Raw genomic sequence first — 16,542 nt, 5'->3', positions numbered from 1 at the left:
CATGTTAAAACAATATATTTTATGTCTAGTAAGGGCACAAATATTACTTTTAAATTGTCCTTCTTTTTGAATGAAACAGAGCAATTGAGGACCACATAAGTAGATCTGATTGGGCTAAATCTAAGACTAAAAAGCATATCCGAGTTTAGTATTTTTAGATATTTGTCATGGATACTTTTATTCAATTTTTTGTATTATGATATGGCTAAACATAAACTGTTGCTGCTATTGTAAAACATATATGTAAGAGATAATGCAATATAATTACATTTGTGCAAGCTTCCCTCTTGCAGAAAATGGTCATGATGATTAAAAAGTGGTAACCATTAAATTCATGACAATTTAACCAATAAGGCTTTTACTGCACTGCAATTTTCTGCATTCCATTTCTTTTCCAGTGATCAAATGTTAGAAGAATTTGAGAAGAATTTTCAAGACGGTGCTGTTGACAATGGCCTCAGAAGAAAATCAGATTTATGCAGGTGAGCTTTTAGAGTCATAATTTTACGAAATGCATGGAATGGAATGGAACAGAATGGAACTGAACTGAACTGAACTGAATAGTACAGAACAGAACAGAATAGAATAGAATTATTAGCCAAGTGTGATTTGACACAAGGAATTTGTCTCCCCATTTGATTTAAATGGGAAAATCCATTGTTGAATGTATGATATCACCTATTTAATTTCAGCTACTGACTAAGAGTTGGAGAAAATATCAGGTTTTTTCTGACATTCTGTAGAAGGCAAACAGAGGGATATATGCCAAACTAAACAGATGGAAAAGAAATATAGTGTATACATTCCTTAGTCCAAACTAAAACCAAACATGTTTCAAGAGCTAACTCTTAAAATGATAAAAATAGCTTCTTTATAAGCATCCATCAAAATATAAATGCAAATCATTCTTTGTCAGTCACAATTTAATAATTATGAAACAGTAAGGCCAAATTAACACTGATATCCCCGAACACACAAATCTGGGCAGTTCATCATTAGCCCATTGATAAGAATTCTGGGAGAAATTTATCTGTGCAACAGAGGGGACACACACCAGCAAACTTCCCAATTTTTCACTAGTGCCCAACTTCACAAACAAGTCATCCCATCTGGTTATTTACAAACATCATCTAGTTACCAACAGATCCTCGCAGAATATCAGTGCCACCTCCCTTTCCCTGCCATTGCAAATTTTATATTAAAGAACCCGTTTATCCTCATCCAGCCAAGACTTGTTAATTTCAACACCAAACTATGAAGGAGAAGATCCTATTAACAAGGTTAGCTAATAGGCTAGCAATTACAGACTCAACAGGTCCTTTCAACAATCTTTCGGTCATTTCTTCTTAACTGCCTTTTTCTTCTATCCAACCTTCTTACTACGCATTATTGTCCAACTCTGTCACAGTCTTTTAATTCTTCTAAAAGTCCTTCTTTTAGTTTTCCTTCACTTAGTTTTCTAACTTCTAGCTTCAAAGTAACACATTCTTTCCTCTTTGTCCCTCCCCCCCCAACTCTCTTTCAAGGTCCAGTCAATTTTTCCTTTTCCATTTCTCCTCCATTCATTTGTCCAGATGTTTCTATTTGCCACTTTCCAAACTACATGTTCAACACAGGGTTGGGTTCTACTTACCTTTATTACTGGTTCACAATGGGATCGCGTGCGCGCGCTCACTTTACTTGTGCATGCGCCTTGCTTCTGCACAGGAGGACCCCTTGGAGGGTAGAGCCGAGGATTTTGTTCAGTATCTGCATGACAAAATCATTCAGATCCGGGAAGATTTGGACTCCGACTGGGTAGTCTCAGGGGGACTGGGGCAGGTCTTGAGAATGTTATCTGGGATGAGTTTGATCCTGTGACCCCTGAAGACGTGGACAGGATTCTGGGTAGACTGAATGCGACCACTTGTTTATTGGACCCGTGCCCCTCCTGGTTAGTGCTGGCTTCCCGGGAGGTGACGCGAGGCTGGCTCCAGGGGATTATAAATGCTTTGTTGGGTGAGGGTGACTTCCCTGCCACCTTGAAAGAGGCGGTGGTGAGGCCTCTCCTCAAGAAGCCTTCCCTGGACCCAGCAGTGTTGGCTAATTATCGTCCGGTCTCCAACCTTCGTTTTGTGGCGAAGGTTGTTGAGAGTGTGGTTGCGCGACAGCTCCCCCAGTACCTGGATGAAACGACGTATCTGGATCCGTTCCAGTCGGGCTTCAGGCCTGAGTACAGCATGGAAACGGCATTGGTCGCATTGGTCGATGATCTCTGGAGGGCTCGGGACAGGGGTTGCTCCTCTGTCCTGGTCCTATTAGATCTCTCAGTGGCTTTTGATTCCATCGACCATGGTATCATGCTGCACCGGCTGGAAGAGTTAGAGGTGGGGGGCACTGTACTATGGTGGTTCTCCTCCTTTCTCTCCGACCAGTTGCAGTCTGTGTTGGCAGGGGGGCAGAGGTCGACCCCGAGGCCCCTCATATGTGGGGTGCCACAAGGATCGGTCCTCTCGCCCCTTCTGTTCAACATTTATGTAAAGCCACTGGGCGAGATCATCCGTGGTTTCAGGGTGAAATACCATCAGTACGCTGATGATATTCAGTTGTACATCTCCACCCCAACGATGCCCTTGAAGTGATGTCCCGGTGTCTGGAGGCCGTGCGGATCTGGATGGGGAGGAACAGGCTCAGGCTCAACCCATTCAAGACCAAGTGGCTGTGGTTTCCGATGTCCCGATATAGTCAGTTGACGCCATCGCTGACTATTGGGGGCGAATCGCTGGCCCCCACAGAGAGGGCTCGCAACTTGAGCGTCCTCCTGGATTCACGGCAGTCTTTAGAAGAGCACTTGACGGCCGTGACCGGGAGGATTTTTCATCAGGTTCGCCTGATTCGCCAGTTGCATCCCTTTCTGGATCGGGACTTCCTACACACAGTCACTCATGCTCTCACCTCCCGTCTGGACTATTGTAATGCTCTCTACATGGGGCTCCCCTTGAGGAGTACCCGGAGGCTCCAACTGGCGCAGAGCGTGGCTGCGTGGGTGGTTATGGGAGCAACATGGTGCTCCCGTGTGACACCTCTCCTGCACGAGCTGCTCTGGCTCCCGGTGGTCTTCCATGTGCGCTTCAAGGTTTTGGTTACCACCTTTAGAGCGCTCCATGGCTTAGGACCTGGTTACTTACGGGACCGCCTACTACCACAAACAGCCTCCCACCGGCTGGTACGCTTTCATAGAGAGGGGCTCCTCCAGGTGCCGTTGGCCAAGCAGTGTCGGCTGGCGGCCCCCAGGGGGAGGGCCTTCTCTGTGGGGGCACCCACTATCTGGAACGAGCTCCCCCCGGAGATACGGAGGATCCTGGATCTGCGCACTTTCCGCCGTGCTCTTAAAACCCTCTTATTTCAGCAAGCCGGTCTGGCCTAATTTTTCTCCCCTTTCTTTTAAATTTTTAAACTGAAATTTTCATTTGTTTTAAATTATTGGGATTTTAAATTGTCGTGAGCTAAATTATTTAATTTGGTTTTAAATTGTTTCTAACTTTTGTATTTCTGTATTTTATCCTGTGCCTGTTCACTGCCCTGAGTCCTTCGGGAGTAGGGCGGTATACAAATTTAATAAAACATAAACAAACAAACATGTGCAGAGGCTTCTGATGACATCAGGGTCAGTGGGCGGAGCCTCCCACCGGTTTTACTACCGGTTCTATAGAACCGGTTCAAACCGGGGGCAACCCACCACTGGTTCAACAATATAATGGCCGTCATATTAACTGTTGTAGATTTTTGTTTCTTTAGCTAAGACTACCTAAAAGCAAGGATCTGTATGTTTTTATCCCAGTTATTTCATGTGGGTGGATTAATCATGGTGATGGAAATGTTTTTGCCATGTTCAGTGACACACTTGTAATTGTTGATTCATATCCCTGCACCTATCTTGAGAATTCATGGCTGAGCCAAGTTTAAAACACTGCAAACTCAAAGCATTATTGTTAATCTTTGTATCCTCTTATCAAGAATTAAGACAACAAGATGTATAACAAGATGTTTGTTTTGTCCCGATTTAGAATTAGAGAACGATGGCATACTGGGAATCACAGAGATTATGGTGGACAAACCAAACTCTCAACAGCAGCTAGGTCTACAAAATACAATTGAATTTGCAAGGTAACCAAGATAAGACTTCTTAAATAATCATTCTTCTTGCTATTGTTCAAGGTGTTAATCGTGGGCCATCACTGATAGAACAGAAATAACTACATTTAATAGAAATAACTACATTTAATCGAAATAACTACACAAGGAGATAAACTCTGACTATTCCCAGCCATGAAATGGAGAGGAGATTTCCAGCATGTAATTTAAGAAGCAGTCTTGCCTACATTTATCGCGCTAAACAATAGCTTCTTTAGGTCAAGTAGCCATTATTGGAAAGAGAATGAAACGGAGGCAGAGTTTACTTTTCACACTATTTCACAGGATTTGCTGTTACATATTAGGTGTATATCATGTGTATATCAGGGGTGAAATGTAAAATTTGTTACTACCGGTTCTGTGGGCGTGGCTTGGTGGGGGGGTTAATGTGACTAGGTGGGCATGGCCAACTTTTTTTTTTTAACTTTTCAAAGCATTTTTTTTAATGCTTTGAAAAGCCTCTGCTGATCAAGCAACTCAGCTGGGATCGTCAGAGAGGCATTTTAAAAAATACCTTTCTGCCGATCAGGCAACTCAGCTCGGATCGCCAGAGACTTTTCAAAGCATTTTTTTTACCACCTCTTCGGCCAAGAGGTTGCAGAAAAAAATGCTTTGAAAAGCCTCTGATGATCCCAGCTGAGCTGCGCGATCATCAGAGGCTTTTTTTTTTACTTTTAAAAGCATTTTTTCTTTGGAAGAGGTTGTAGAAAAAATGCTTTTAAAAGTAAAAAAAAAAAGCCTCTGATGATCGTGCGGCTCAGCTGTGCATGGGGGGGGGCGCAGGGATTTTTGCTACCGGTTCTCCGAACCACCCGCCACCATCGCTACCGGATCGGGCGATCCAGTTCGAACCGGGAGCATTTCACCCCTGGTGTATATCCATCTTTCAATCTAGTATTGAAATTGTGTAGACCATTATAATTAGGTGTGTAACAATTTTTGTATCCCATTTTATTGGGATGCCTTCTCCAATCTGATACCCTGCAGAAGTTTTACTAGATTTTACAATCCTAAATCAGCCAAGGAATCCTAATCCAATCAGCCAAGGAATTCTTGGAGGTATCATTCAGGCATTATAGAGGACACAGGGCACTCTACAAATGATCTCAATTTCTCTCATTCTAGTTATTGATTCAATCACCACAACAATTCAAATAACTTTCAGATTTTTCTCCATAAGAGCTTTTTTAATTTATTTGTCTGCAATTTTAGAACTAATTAGACTCAATTAAACTAGTTGTTTTAAAATTTGCCATAAAGGTGTGGGGCAAAGTGTGTCATTTGCTGTTTCTTTCAAATATTATAAGTATAATGGATCCCATCCACTGAAATGAAGAAAAGGAAGGATTTATTGTACGTATATATTTATTCTCTAAGCAAGTTTCCTAGGAAAATGGACTCCATTGTTCCTTGACAACTTGCAAACTTAGTTTCAATGTGCAGAAACAGTATTATCTACCAACTTACAAATTTTAAAAAAACCTCTGAAACTAATAATGAGCTTCAATATCTTATGCCATTGCCATACTATATATTTAGTTATTTATGAAACTTGTATGCTGCCTATCTTGCCAAAGGCAACTCTAGGTGGCTTATGATATTGAATTAAATGAAGAGCATAAAACATTTAAAAAATAAATAAGGTTATAAAATTAATATATACCAAATTTGTTCCCCTGCTTAATCTGTTTATTGCCTGCTTAATCTGCTGTATAGTCTTCACTGCTGATGGGCAATTTCTGGGACCCATTCAAGGGAGTCAGAGAACTTTATCTTGAAATAGACTACCCTTCAAATATAAGACATCTTCAGATCGTCTAACTTCCCTTTAAGTCACCTCTGCAAGTCCTACAGCATATTTATCTAAAGCATATTTCTGGGTTTGGATAAGTGGCTCAAAATTATTTATTTATTTATTTATTTAAATTTTATTTATATGCCGCCCTTCTCCGGAGACTCAGGGCGGCTTACAATGCGTTAAGCAATAGCCTTCATTCTTTTGTATATTTTATACAAAGTCAGCTTATTGCCCCCACAAACTGGGTCCTCATTTCACCTACCTTAGAAAGGATGGAAGGCTGAGTCAACCTTGAGCCTTGGAGAGATTCGAACCAGCAGAAATTGCAGGCAGCTGTGTTAATGACAGGGTGCACTAAACCACTATACTATCAAGGCTCTATTTCAGTTTCTATATATTTGAGGGTTGTAGCCAAAGACAAATGCTCAGCTTCATCATCTGTTTTCCTGCATGTACAGTGTTTCTTTGAATGTTTGAGTGCCCAGAAGACAATATTCAGTTACTTTCTTTCCCTCTCCTCCCTTTCAGTTTGGTCCAAAGGCCTCAAAAATGTAATCAGCAAAACCTCTTCATGTGGGTTTTGGAGGAAGGCCATACTTCTTGGTAGTACCCAGAACCTATATCACATTTTGTGTTTATTACCTTCTCATACTGTATGTACTTTGACCTATTATATTGTTAACCAGAAAGGATTATAGAATTAATTTCTGATCAACTAAGAATATATGCATGTTATATGCAAAACAGAAAAAATAGCAATCAGGAGAAAGATGCTACTGCTCTCTAAATGTTATTTAAAAATAAATTTGATCCTTGTTGACCTCCATTCCAAGAGGGGAAAAAAAATAAAGGAAAACCATATTTTGCTATAGCAGCAGCAAGTATTTTCTTATGTTTTTTTTCCCCCAACTAAAATCAGCTATGTGGCTTTAACTTCTCTTTTAAATGCTATTAGTGGGGGTTTAGTGAATATAACAATTTTGCCAGCATGTCCTTCCTTATTATATTCCTGAATGCAGACTGTTTACTCATGGATCTGCCTGAGAGATTCCAAACGCCACCATTTTTTCCTCTATCATACTTTTTTCAAGGAACAGAAGCTATAGAGGGAGGGTGGATGAATGTTAACAGTCTTAGCAAGAAAGAGAAGTTGAGTCACACCAACCAATTCAGCAACAATCACTGCCATAGGAGTCTTTTAAAAAAATATGCATTATGGATGTACTGTTCTCAGTGGTCTTAAAGGGGGGTGGGGTGGAAGGAGGCAAGGAGAGGGGAAATAAAACATATAATTATTGCTATTGCATTTAGAATGATTACCTTTAATAGAGCAGCAGGAACACATCTCATTTTAATAATCAAACAAAACAGCTGACAATCATTCTTTTCAAACATATACATAAAAGAGAACAGCTGTGTATTCTCTGAAAATGGCTCAGAAGAAATGCTATGGATGTTGTACATACGTGGCAAATCATGAATGTGACACTTTAAAACAAACACATCTGTTCATGACATAGCAGCTTTAACAATTCAAACTACAAAGTTGTAGAAAGTTTACAAGAGCTAGCCAGAGTTCTATGCAGGCACTTCAATTTGGCACTGTTCCAAGTGAATATATAACATTTACTATCCATTTGCTCTGCATCTTAATTTTGACTGCCCCCAAATTAGCTGTTTTTCCCCTGGAGCACAGCCATTAATTTCCACTAATAGAAAATGTACATTAAAGAACCGCCAAAGGGAAGGTTTAAGCGGTAAACAGATAATGGCTGCATGTAAATGACTGTTATGATTTTAAAAAAAAAGCATGCCTCAAATCTTCCAGTTTGTTCTGCAGGCAAAGAGAGAGACTGACATTCTGCAACAGGAATTTCAATTGGTTAGTCAAACAAATAGTAAGATACTTAACTTCAGAGGTTTAAAAAAAAAGTCACCTATTTCTTATAAGCGTCAACTTTAATAAATAAAATGTTGGAAAGAAGGAAAGCTGCAGGATTCAGTCTGGGTCAGTCATCAGGAGCAGAGATTTTGTCTTCTGAACTTTTGGAATTATGCTGAAGCCCATCTTTAGGGAACTTCTCTCTAGCAGAGTGTTCTGAACAGCACCCAGACTGGATCCTGCAACATTATCCTGGGACACCTATAATTCACCTTCATTTGTGAGAAGGAAAACTACTTGCATCAATACATAAGTGTAATGGGTAGATTAGTGTAATGTATTAGTCCATTTTCTAATACAGTCTACTGACATGTGGATTAAAATGTATGCAAGAATGTATGAAAAGGGATCTATCGAAAACAGGGGTGTCAAACTTGCGACAACACATTGTCATCACGTGACGTATCACAACTTTCTCCCCCTTTGCTAAACTGGGGGTAGGCGTGGTCAGTGCATGACCATCCAGCCTGCAGACACCCCAATCCAAAAGATTAAACTTGCCCAACCTGGCAAGAGCCATTTAGTTCACAGAATTTTGGAAAATCAATGATTGAAGAGATTAAGAAGACACAGGTGATTATAATCAAGGTTTAATTTAAAGATTTTAAAGCAGATTTTAGAGGATACCCTACTTAGAATCTCAATATCAGCTGATTAATTTCCCTGTATATAGCTTTGAATTTTGACTTATTTCTTTATTCATTAAATTTGTATAGCTGCTCATCTCAATCAATGACTCTGGGAGGCTTACAATTCAGTAATTTAAAAAAATATACTACAATTAAGACACAAACATTTAAGACAATAAAAACATCCCAAATAAATATACATAGCAGCCAAGATAGTTGGCCAGTTAGCAATATAACCAGGAAATGGGATCCTTGACTTATTCAGCACTCCAGGAACTACTCTGGGAACCTAGCCAGGTTTTTAGGGTCTTACAAAAAGCTAACAGCTTCTGACCTCCAAAAAGAGAATTTTCTATAGAGCAGGATTCACTGCGGAATCTAGTCCCCACCAGCTGACAGGATCTGCAGCAGGCCCATTCTGCTAGATTGGATTGGTTGGGTAAAAACCCTTGGAAAATGGCAAACCTTCCAATAAACCAGTTCCAAGCCATGTAGGGCTTTAAAGACGTCCTGTGAACTAACTGCAATTTCTCAATGATAAGGATTCCTCCAGAATACAATCCTTTATGTATATTCCATAGTGCACTGTTAACCATCCCAGTTTGTAGTATCTTTGAAATACCTCATCATCTCCAATGATCACTTTATGGAAGGTGGGCCTTTAGCAGCCTCTGTAGTCCAGGCCATATATACAGTTTTCATAATTGCTTGGGCTGGGCTACAAACTAATTAACTTTATTATAGACCAAACATTATTTCAATAGGAAGTTCCCTCAAAATTTAATATCAAAAAGCACAATTCTGATTTTTAAAAATACATCTGTTTCAGACAACCCTTCATTACATAACTTAGCAAAAATATACAAATTAGTGTTTAATTAATTGAAAGACAAGATGAAAGTGTTTGATGGGGTTTTTTTCCAGGTCTGATTTAAAGTGATTATTCAGCAGTTGCATTCCTCCTTCCACTTTTTCATTCTCTCCTCCCTCTTTAGTTTCATGTCTTTTTTCTTAAATATCTGTTTTCTTAGATATTAGTTAAATATCGATAGGAGTAAGATGTGTTGTATAAGTTATTTAATGCTAACTAAATTAGTTTGTTGAAGATAGTATATTTGAGTTGGAGAGCTTGTCTGAGGTAATTTCCCTGGATTAAAATGCAAGGACAACAAACACCAATCTTACCTGTTCTTTGGAATGCTCTGAAAATGATGTCCTACATCTTATGATTTGGGTTTTGGTCACTCTAATGACTGAGAAACTGTCACAAAAGTCAGATTTCTAATTTTTTGGGGGGGAAAGAAATACAGTCAAAAGATTGTTTTGCTTTCAATTTTTTTAACTCAGGTCTTGGATATGAGTCTTGATTTAGAAAAACATGGCAAAGTATATCATATTTTAATGTGTTTTTTTTAAAAAAAACCAAATATATTACTTTGATAATTTTTTTACAGAAAAGAAAGAAAGATGCCTTGGGAAGAAACAGCTAGAGAATATTTTGTGAAAGAATTTCCTATCCAGAAAAAAGAGATTGAAAAGTGCTTCAGTTGCCTTCAGGAAGTGACAAACCACATTGACAGGATCCACAAGGGCTGCACCACTGCCAGCCTTGTTTCCTGTTCCACAAGTGCCACTTCTGGCATCTTGACCATTCTGGGGTTGACCTTGGCTCCTATCACAGCAGGTGGGAGCTTAATCCTAACAGCCGCTGGGATTGGCTTGGGAGCAGGAGCCACAATGATCAGCCTTTCTGCAGCTTTATATGAGAATATTATCAATTCAAAAGAAAGGAAGAGAGCTGAAGGTCTCATGAATGAATGTGAAAAGAGCCTAAGAAAATCAGTCCAACCTCTTACAATATATTCCAGAACTGAGCTGACCCCAAATAATGGAGTAATGGGGAAGAATGTCAGACACCTTGTCTCTAACATTTCTCGTCAGGTTCCTGACATGGAAATGGCTGCAAAGAAGATTAAAACAAATGTAAAGGCATGGAAGATTGCTCAAACACACCTGAAGACTTTAGCAAAGCAAGCAGCTAATGCAGGAAGGAGCTCCTGGAGTAGGTTTAAGAACTCAAGAGATATTAAAAAAGCTTTCAGTGGACCTACCCTTGCAATGACCAAAGGAGCTAGGATGTTAAATACTGTATCAGCTGGAGTGTTTCTCCTGGTTGATGCCTATGGCCTTGTCCAGGATGCTAAACATTTGATGAAGGGAGGCAAAGCAGAACTGGCTTCAGAGATAAGAAAAAAGGCAAGCTTACTTGAAGAGGAACTGCAGAATCTCAGCAAACTCTACAATGAACTGAAAGACTTGGAGTAAACTTAAGAGCCAAGAACCACTTCATATATATAGCAAATACAGCATTTACTTAGTCTACAGTACTTTTGGGGGCTGACAATCATGAGGACTACATTTTGGTTTTGCTTATAATAATCTAAAGGCCACTTCAAACTTTTATTTAGCAAGTAGTATATGACTTACATATAGATGTAGCCATAGGTTAATATTTTACTGTTTTTGTTTCCTGATTAGGCTTGTTTTGCCCCATAAAATCATATCAACAGAAATTTCTTTGTGAAAATCAATATGCATTTTCATACATATCTTTCATCATATTGCATCTAGAATAAAATATATTTTAGGAGGGATTCTGTTAAATCCCATTAGATATTTTACACAAATGTAAACTATTGAAAATACTGTATTTGTGTGGAAAGCTAAAGATCAGCTTTCCTCTTTCTCTGTCTCTTTTTGGGGAACAGCCAAATGGAGGTCCTATGATGATCATCATGGTGATGGTTTTAATTTACCAGATTTTTAACTATTATTCAACCTTTATTTTAACATATATTTCTGCTTGTTTTTGGACTATAATTGCTTTGGTCTCAAAAAGTAAATGTATAACTCCTCTGAAATATTTGCAAGTTTTGGGTCCAAATTAGGATAAACTGGGATTGTCTTCTCAAGCTTTGAATACTTCCAGACCCATTTGGTAATTAATAGGTAAGTGATTAAGTTCTGAACTAAAGTAACAAGGGAAATTGAAAAGTGTTCCCCAAGGTTTGAAGGGGCATCATTAGATCTGAGTTCATCATATGGACAACTATTTGTCTGAAATGGTATAGGGTTCCCTGCCTGAGCTAGGGATTGGATTAGAAGACCTCCAAGGTCCCTTCTAAATCTCTTGACCTGTATGTATATTTCTGTTGTAAATCATCTGGGACTTGGATTATCGAAAAGCAGCTTTGCACCAAATGTACCAGCCTGCTTCCTGTTCACCATTAGTGGCTTTTCTTCAGATACTCCTAAATTCAATGGCTAAGTATCGCTAAGCACTTCTTTCCCATTCACTATGATGGGTCTAGACAATATGTGACAATATAACTTAAACAACTCCCAAAATACTTCATGTTGCAATCAGTAACTCATGTGAATATACAGTATTTAATACCATAATTATTTGCTTCATGAATGATGGGCGAAAAGTCATGGCAAAATGACCAGGAAGTTATTCCTTCCAGGTCAGGGATATTTTATCAAAAGTGGTCATGGGATGATTGGGAGAAATGAGACCAAAACCCAAATCATAAGATGTAGGATCAAAAACCAAAGTGCTCATTTTGAGGGATAAATTATGGCATATTAGGATACAATCATATTCCAGAGATCAGAAGAAAATTTATCTCGATATCTACCATCTAAAAGGGGAGTAACACAATATTCTCTAGAACTGCATTGATTGAAAATTGCTGGTCGGAATCCAACATTGTTTTGCCAGATAGTATTAAGAAAAGCTTTTAAATTTTGTATATATGTATTTTACTTTGTGGCTGTTCACCATCCTGAGTCCTTCGGGAGTAGGGCAGTATATAAATCCAATAAACTAAACTAAACTAAAGTAAACTAAAAGGAAAAGGGAAAAAGGTTGATTAATTCAGTTTTCTTTGTTCCACTCAGTTGAATACATTTCTGTCTTTTCTTTCGCTCTTGTTTTACCATTCTTTTCTGCTGATTTGAAGACATGAATATATCTGCGAATGAGGAGCCATGGGTCAAATTTACTTTAGAAACTATGTAAGTAACAAATAGTATCTCTCTATTTACCTTAGTGATAAGGCAGTTTTGGACAGCTCTATCTAGCTTATGCTGGAATTAAGAAGTCTATTAAGGGGACAATTATATGGACTTGTGCATCAATAAACGTATACAACTGTTGAAAACTGCCTTTTGCTTCTTGAAATTGGAGTGCCACTGGGGACAAAGGTCCTAAATTGCTTAAAGTTAGCTAGTTCTTACTGTTTTGCCCCACCCTCCACTATTGAAACTCACTCTTCCCAAGGTACTGTTGCCCAGTGTTGTTATGTGGTTTCTAAACCACTAAGCTATGTTCTGTTATCTAAGTTTGTGTTTCTTTCATTTATTCGTTTTATCACTTAAGCTGGATTCATTTGCTTGGGAGATAGCCCCATTCAAATCAATGTGTCAGCAAGATATTGGTTTTAACATAGGTTTACACCAGGGGTGAAATGCTACTGGTTCGTTCCGGTTCGGGCAAACCGGTAGTGATAAAAACTACCGGTTCAGGCAAACCAGTAGTAAAAAAAATGCTTTAAAAAAGTAAAAAAAAAAAAAAAGGTTCCGACAATTGCACAGCACAGCTGTGACTGTCAGAACCTTTTTTTACTTTTTTAAAGCATTTTTTTACTACCTATTCGCCCAAACCGGTAGTAAAAAAATGCTTTAAAAAAGTAAAAAAAAAAAGTTGGCCATGCCCGCCCAGTCACATGACCCCACCAAGCCACCCTCCACCAAGCCACGCCCACAGAACCGGTAGCAACAAATTTTACATTTCACCACTGGTTTACACTATAAGGATTATGAATCATATCAGTTTGATTTTTTCAAATCATTTTCATTTCTTGTTGTTAGTTGATATAATTCGATTGCTGCAAAAGCTAAACTTTCCTTGCATAACTGCCATTCTTTTATTCCTGTCATTCCTGGGTGACAGTTGCTGTTCAAAGGCTGTTCTGTTGGAAATGTAAGATGTAAAATGAATAAATATGTTCAAATGCAATAAGTAGAAATAGTTGAATTAATTACTTTCTGTTCTGAATAATTCAAAAGTTCTCAAACCTGTGAAGTTGGGCTTTTGACAGGTCCTGATATTACCATCTTACAAAAATAATTCTGAAAGAAACTTGCCTTATTTTGAAGATTTGCGAACAATCAACCATCTTTGGACTAAAGTTCTGATTCTAGATTTGATATAAATCTTAACAATTGAAAAATATTTTTAAAAAGAGGTCTTTTGGAGTCATTCCCAGTGGTGGGATTCAAATAATTTAACAACCGGTTCTCTGCCCTAATGATAGGCTGGGTGGGCATGGCCATGGTGGGCGTGGCCAGGGGGTGTGATAGGAAACACATGGCCTCCTGCACCCCCCTGGAAGGAAAAATTGGCCACGGGGGGGCATGCGTCAACCCCCCCTCACGCCCCGTTTTGGGCCTAGTAGGCTTCCCTGCAGCCTCCTGGGAGCAAAAACAGGCCGCAAGGGGGCCACACCACACACACACACAAAACGCCCCGTTTTGGGCCTAGGAGGCCTCCCTGAAGCCTCCTGGGAGTGAAAATGGGCTGCAGGGGGAGCATCACCCCCGTGCCCCATTTTGGGCCCAGCAGGACTCCCTGCACTTACCTGAGAGCCAAAATGGAGTGTGTGGGGACTCCTAGAAGGGGTGGGGAGGGGTGGGGCCAGCCAGCAATTTAACTACCGATTACCCCGAACTGGCCCGAACCAGCTTAATCCAACCACTGGTCATCCCATAACATTTTGCTAATCAATGCGCATCACCAACAACATGACTCTCCCAGAAATCCTTCTCACTGTCAAATAAAAAAATTACCCAAATCTTGTCATTTCCAAGATTTTATGCAGGACTATCGACATTTTATGAGTCAAAATTGCATGAAATTTCAGTAGAATCTCATACAAAATCTTGGTGAGATGTATGGTTGCACTGTGAGATTTAAACTGTTGGAACAGGTGCTAGCCTCTTACTTTGCTCTATTGTGCACTTTTGGACAATGATTTTATAACATTGGATTAATAGCTTCTGATGAACAATTTATTTCCTCCAGAAAGCAATTTATTTCCAGGGTTCCCCCACCCATCCACCCAGCCTGAAGACTATATGTGAACAAGAAAGATGTCTCTGTGTTCCCGGACAAGTTTGTCATTGCGGAAGCTAGTAAAGCAAGTAGAACACAGAAAGGCAGGCCCAATAAAAAGTGAACTTTTAAAAAGCACTGGAGCTTTTGAATAAAAAGCACTGGAGATTTTAGACAGCTTGCTCTCACCAAACCAACACAAAGCAAACAGATGTGAGATTTCCCTTGAGATGATGATGATGAAATGGGAAGTGGTTTGTAGAAAAGGCCAGCTCATTAAATTGATTTTCCCAAGAAGGAAAGATCCAGAAATGGGCACTTTTAGAAAATAGAGAGTATAGAAGAGCATCTCTAAGATCTCTTAGTGCTTTTGAAAAATACGGAACTGGTTATTGTAGAAAACATTTCTGTCTTGTACTTACCAAGGGGCCCTTATATCTCAAAGAATAAAATCATTTATATTCAACAGATTTTCTTTAAAAATTATAGAGGACTACAATTATTTATTTGTTTCTTCTCAGAAAACAGAGGCTCCTTGCTGTTCTTTATGGGAGAATGTCCTGGTGAAGAAATAGGGCCATATTATTTGATTAATCTGACTGAATCTTAAAATGGATTTAGCCTAATAACAGCTATATCGCCTCATTTTTCTTAGATTTTACTGATTTAATCATTATATTTTCATAGTCTTATTGGTCTAATCAAGATGTTTTCTAAACAAGCACACAGAGGGAGCAAGAGACACACACCACAACAAAACCAAACATGGAATTTGTACCTGCTCAGTAAAGCTAATTCTGTACATGACACAAGTACATTAAAGTAATCTAACTAATCTAATTAGCATGAAAATGAATTGCTAATAGAAAGCCATAGCCATGTAAAGGTTGAAGTGGATATGATACAGGGCATTACTTCTATGGCTTTTAGGTACACTGTCTTGTGTTCTTTGCTCCTATTCAATAGGAACCATTGACATGGATAAGAGATGGAGAACAAGACAGCATGACGGCTAAATCTGCTCTTCAGAATTCAATATAATGCTTCTTATTTTAACTGCAACTCCTTGATAATGGCTAGGGAAGTTAATGAGGATAAAGAAGATACACAACTAGGAATTGTATATCTAGGCCTATTTTTAAATATATGTATGCTTTGGAAAAAGAGACACTATTATGGGCACTTGCAAAATGGGAGTGAGTTCTGAAATTCCCACATTTCATTTAAAAAAGAATAGTCCCCAGCCCTTCTAAAAGTCAAAATGTGAAGCAAAACTATACTCTGTTTACCTGAAAAGAAATGTTTTACATAAAAAAAAAACATTAATACAGGAGATTCACCTGAGATTTGCCCAGAACACAATAATGAAAATAGATTAGTTCTCTTATTCATAAATATTATACAATATATATTGAATGAGAGGTACATTTTTTTTCTTTTGGACGTATTGAAATATATTTAGGATTATCTTTTTAATTAACTAAATTAATTTAGTTAATGCTGGAGATCCAAATCCAATAGTAGTATTCTTCCGCACCGCTTGATTTCCTGATCACAAGGGGGCAGTAGGGTGTTGATTGGAAACAAAGGATTTACTCCGTGTCTGTCATTTGGCAATCTTCCTTCTCTTTGTTTGAGAGACTGGAAATCTGAAGTCATATACTTCTGCCTTTCTTTCTAGGCACATACACAGAGAGCATGTTCTCCTTGAATCTAGAATTGTAGTTAGCTAGGTGCTAGCCTTTGTCTAGGTGTTTACAGTATGCCTGTAAATAATTCTCTTTTCTACTATAATTCTCAAACCTGCATCACTAAACATTGC

At 38.8% G+C, this 16,542-nt stretch overlaps 1 protein-coding gene across 1 annotated transcript; it reads left to right on the top strand.

Moving 5' to 3' along the window:
- Positions 1-10,009: 10,009 nt before the first annotated feature.
- Positions 10,010-10,867, top strand: LOC139319240 (apolipoprotein L3-like). The gene has a single exon (XM_070947009.1). The coding sequence runs from the start codon at positions 10,010-10,012 to the stop codon at positions 10,865-10,867; it is 858 nt and encodes a 285-aa protein (XP_070803110.1).
- The last annotated feature ends 5,675 nt before the right edge of the window (positions 10,868-16,542 follow it).

Source organism: Pituophis catenifer, unplaced genomic scaffold (genome assembly GCF_029215685.1).
Source record: "Pituophis catenifer annectens isolate HBS135680 unplaced genomic scaffold, rPitCat1.0.hap2 SCAF_7, whole genome shotgun sequence".
In the NCBI taxonomy this organism is placed as follows: domain Eukaryota; kingdom Metazoa; phylum Chordata; class Lepidosauria; order Squamata; family Colubridae; genus Pituophis; species Pituophis catenifer.
Note: the sequence above shows the minus strand (reverse complement) of the source record. Positions and strands in the feature narration are given on the sequence as shown.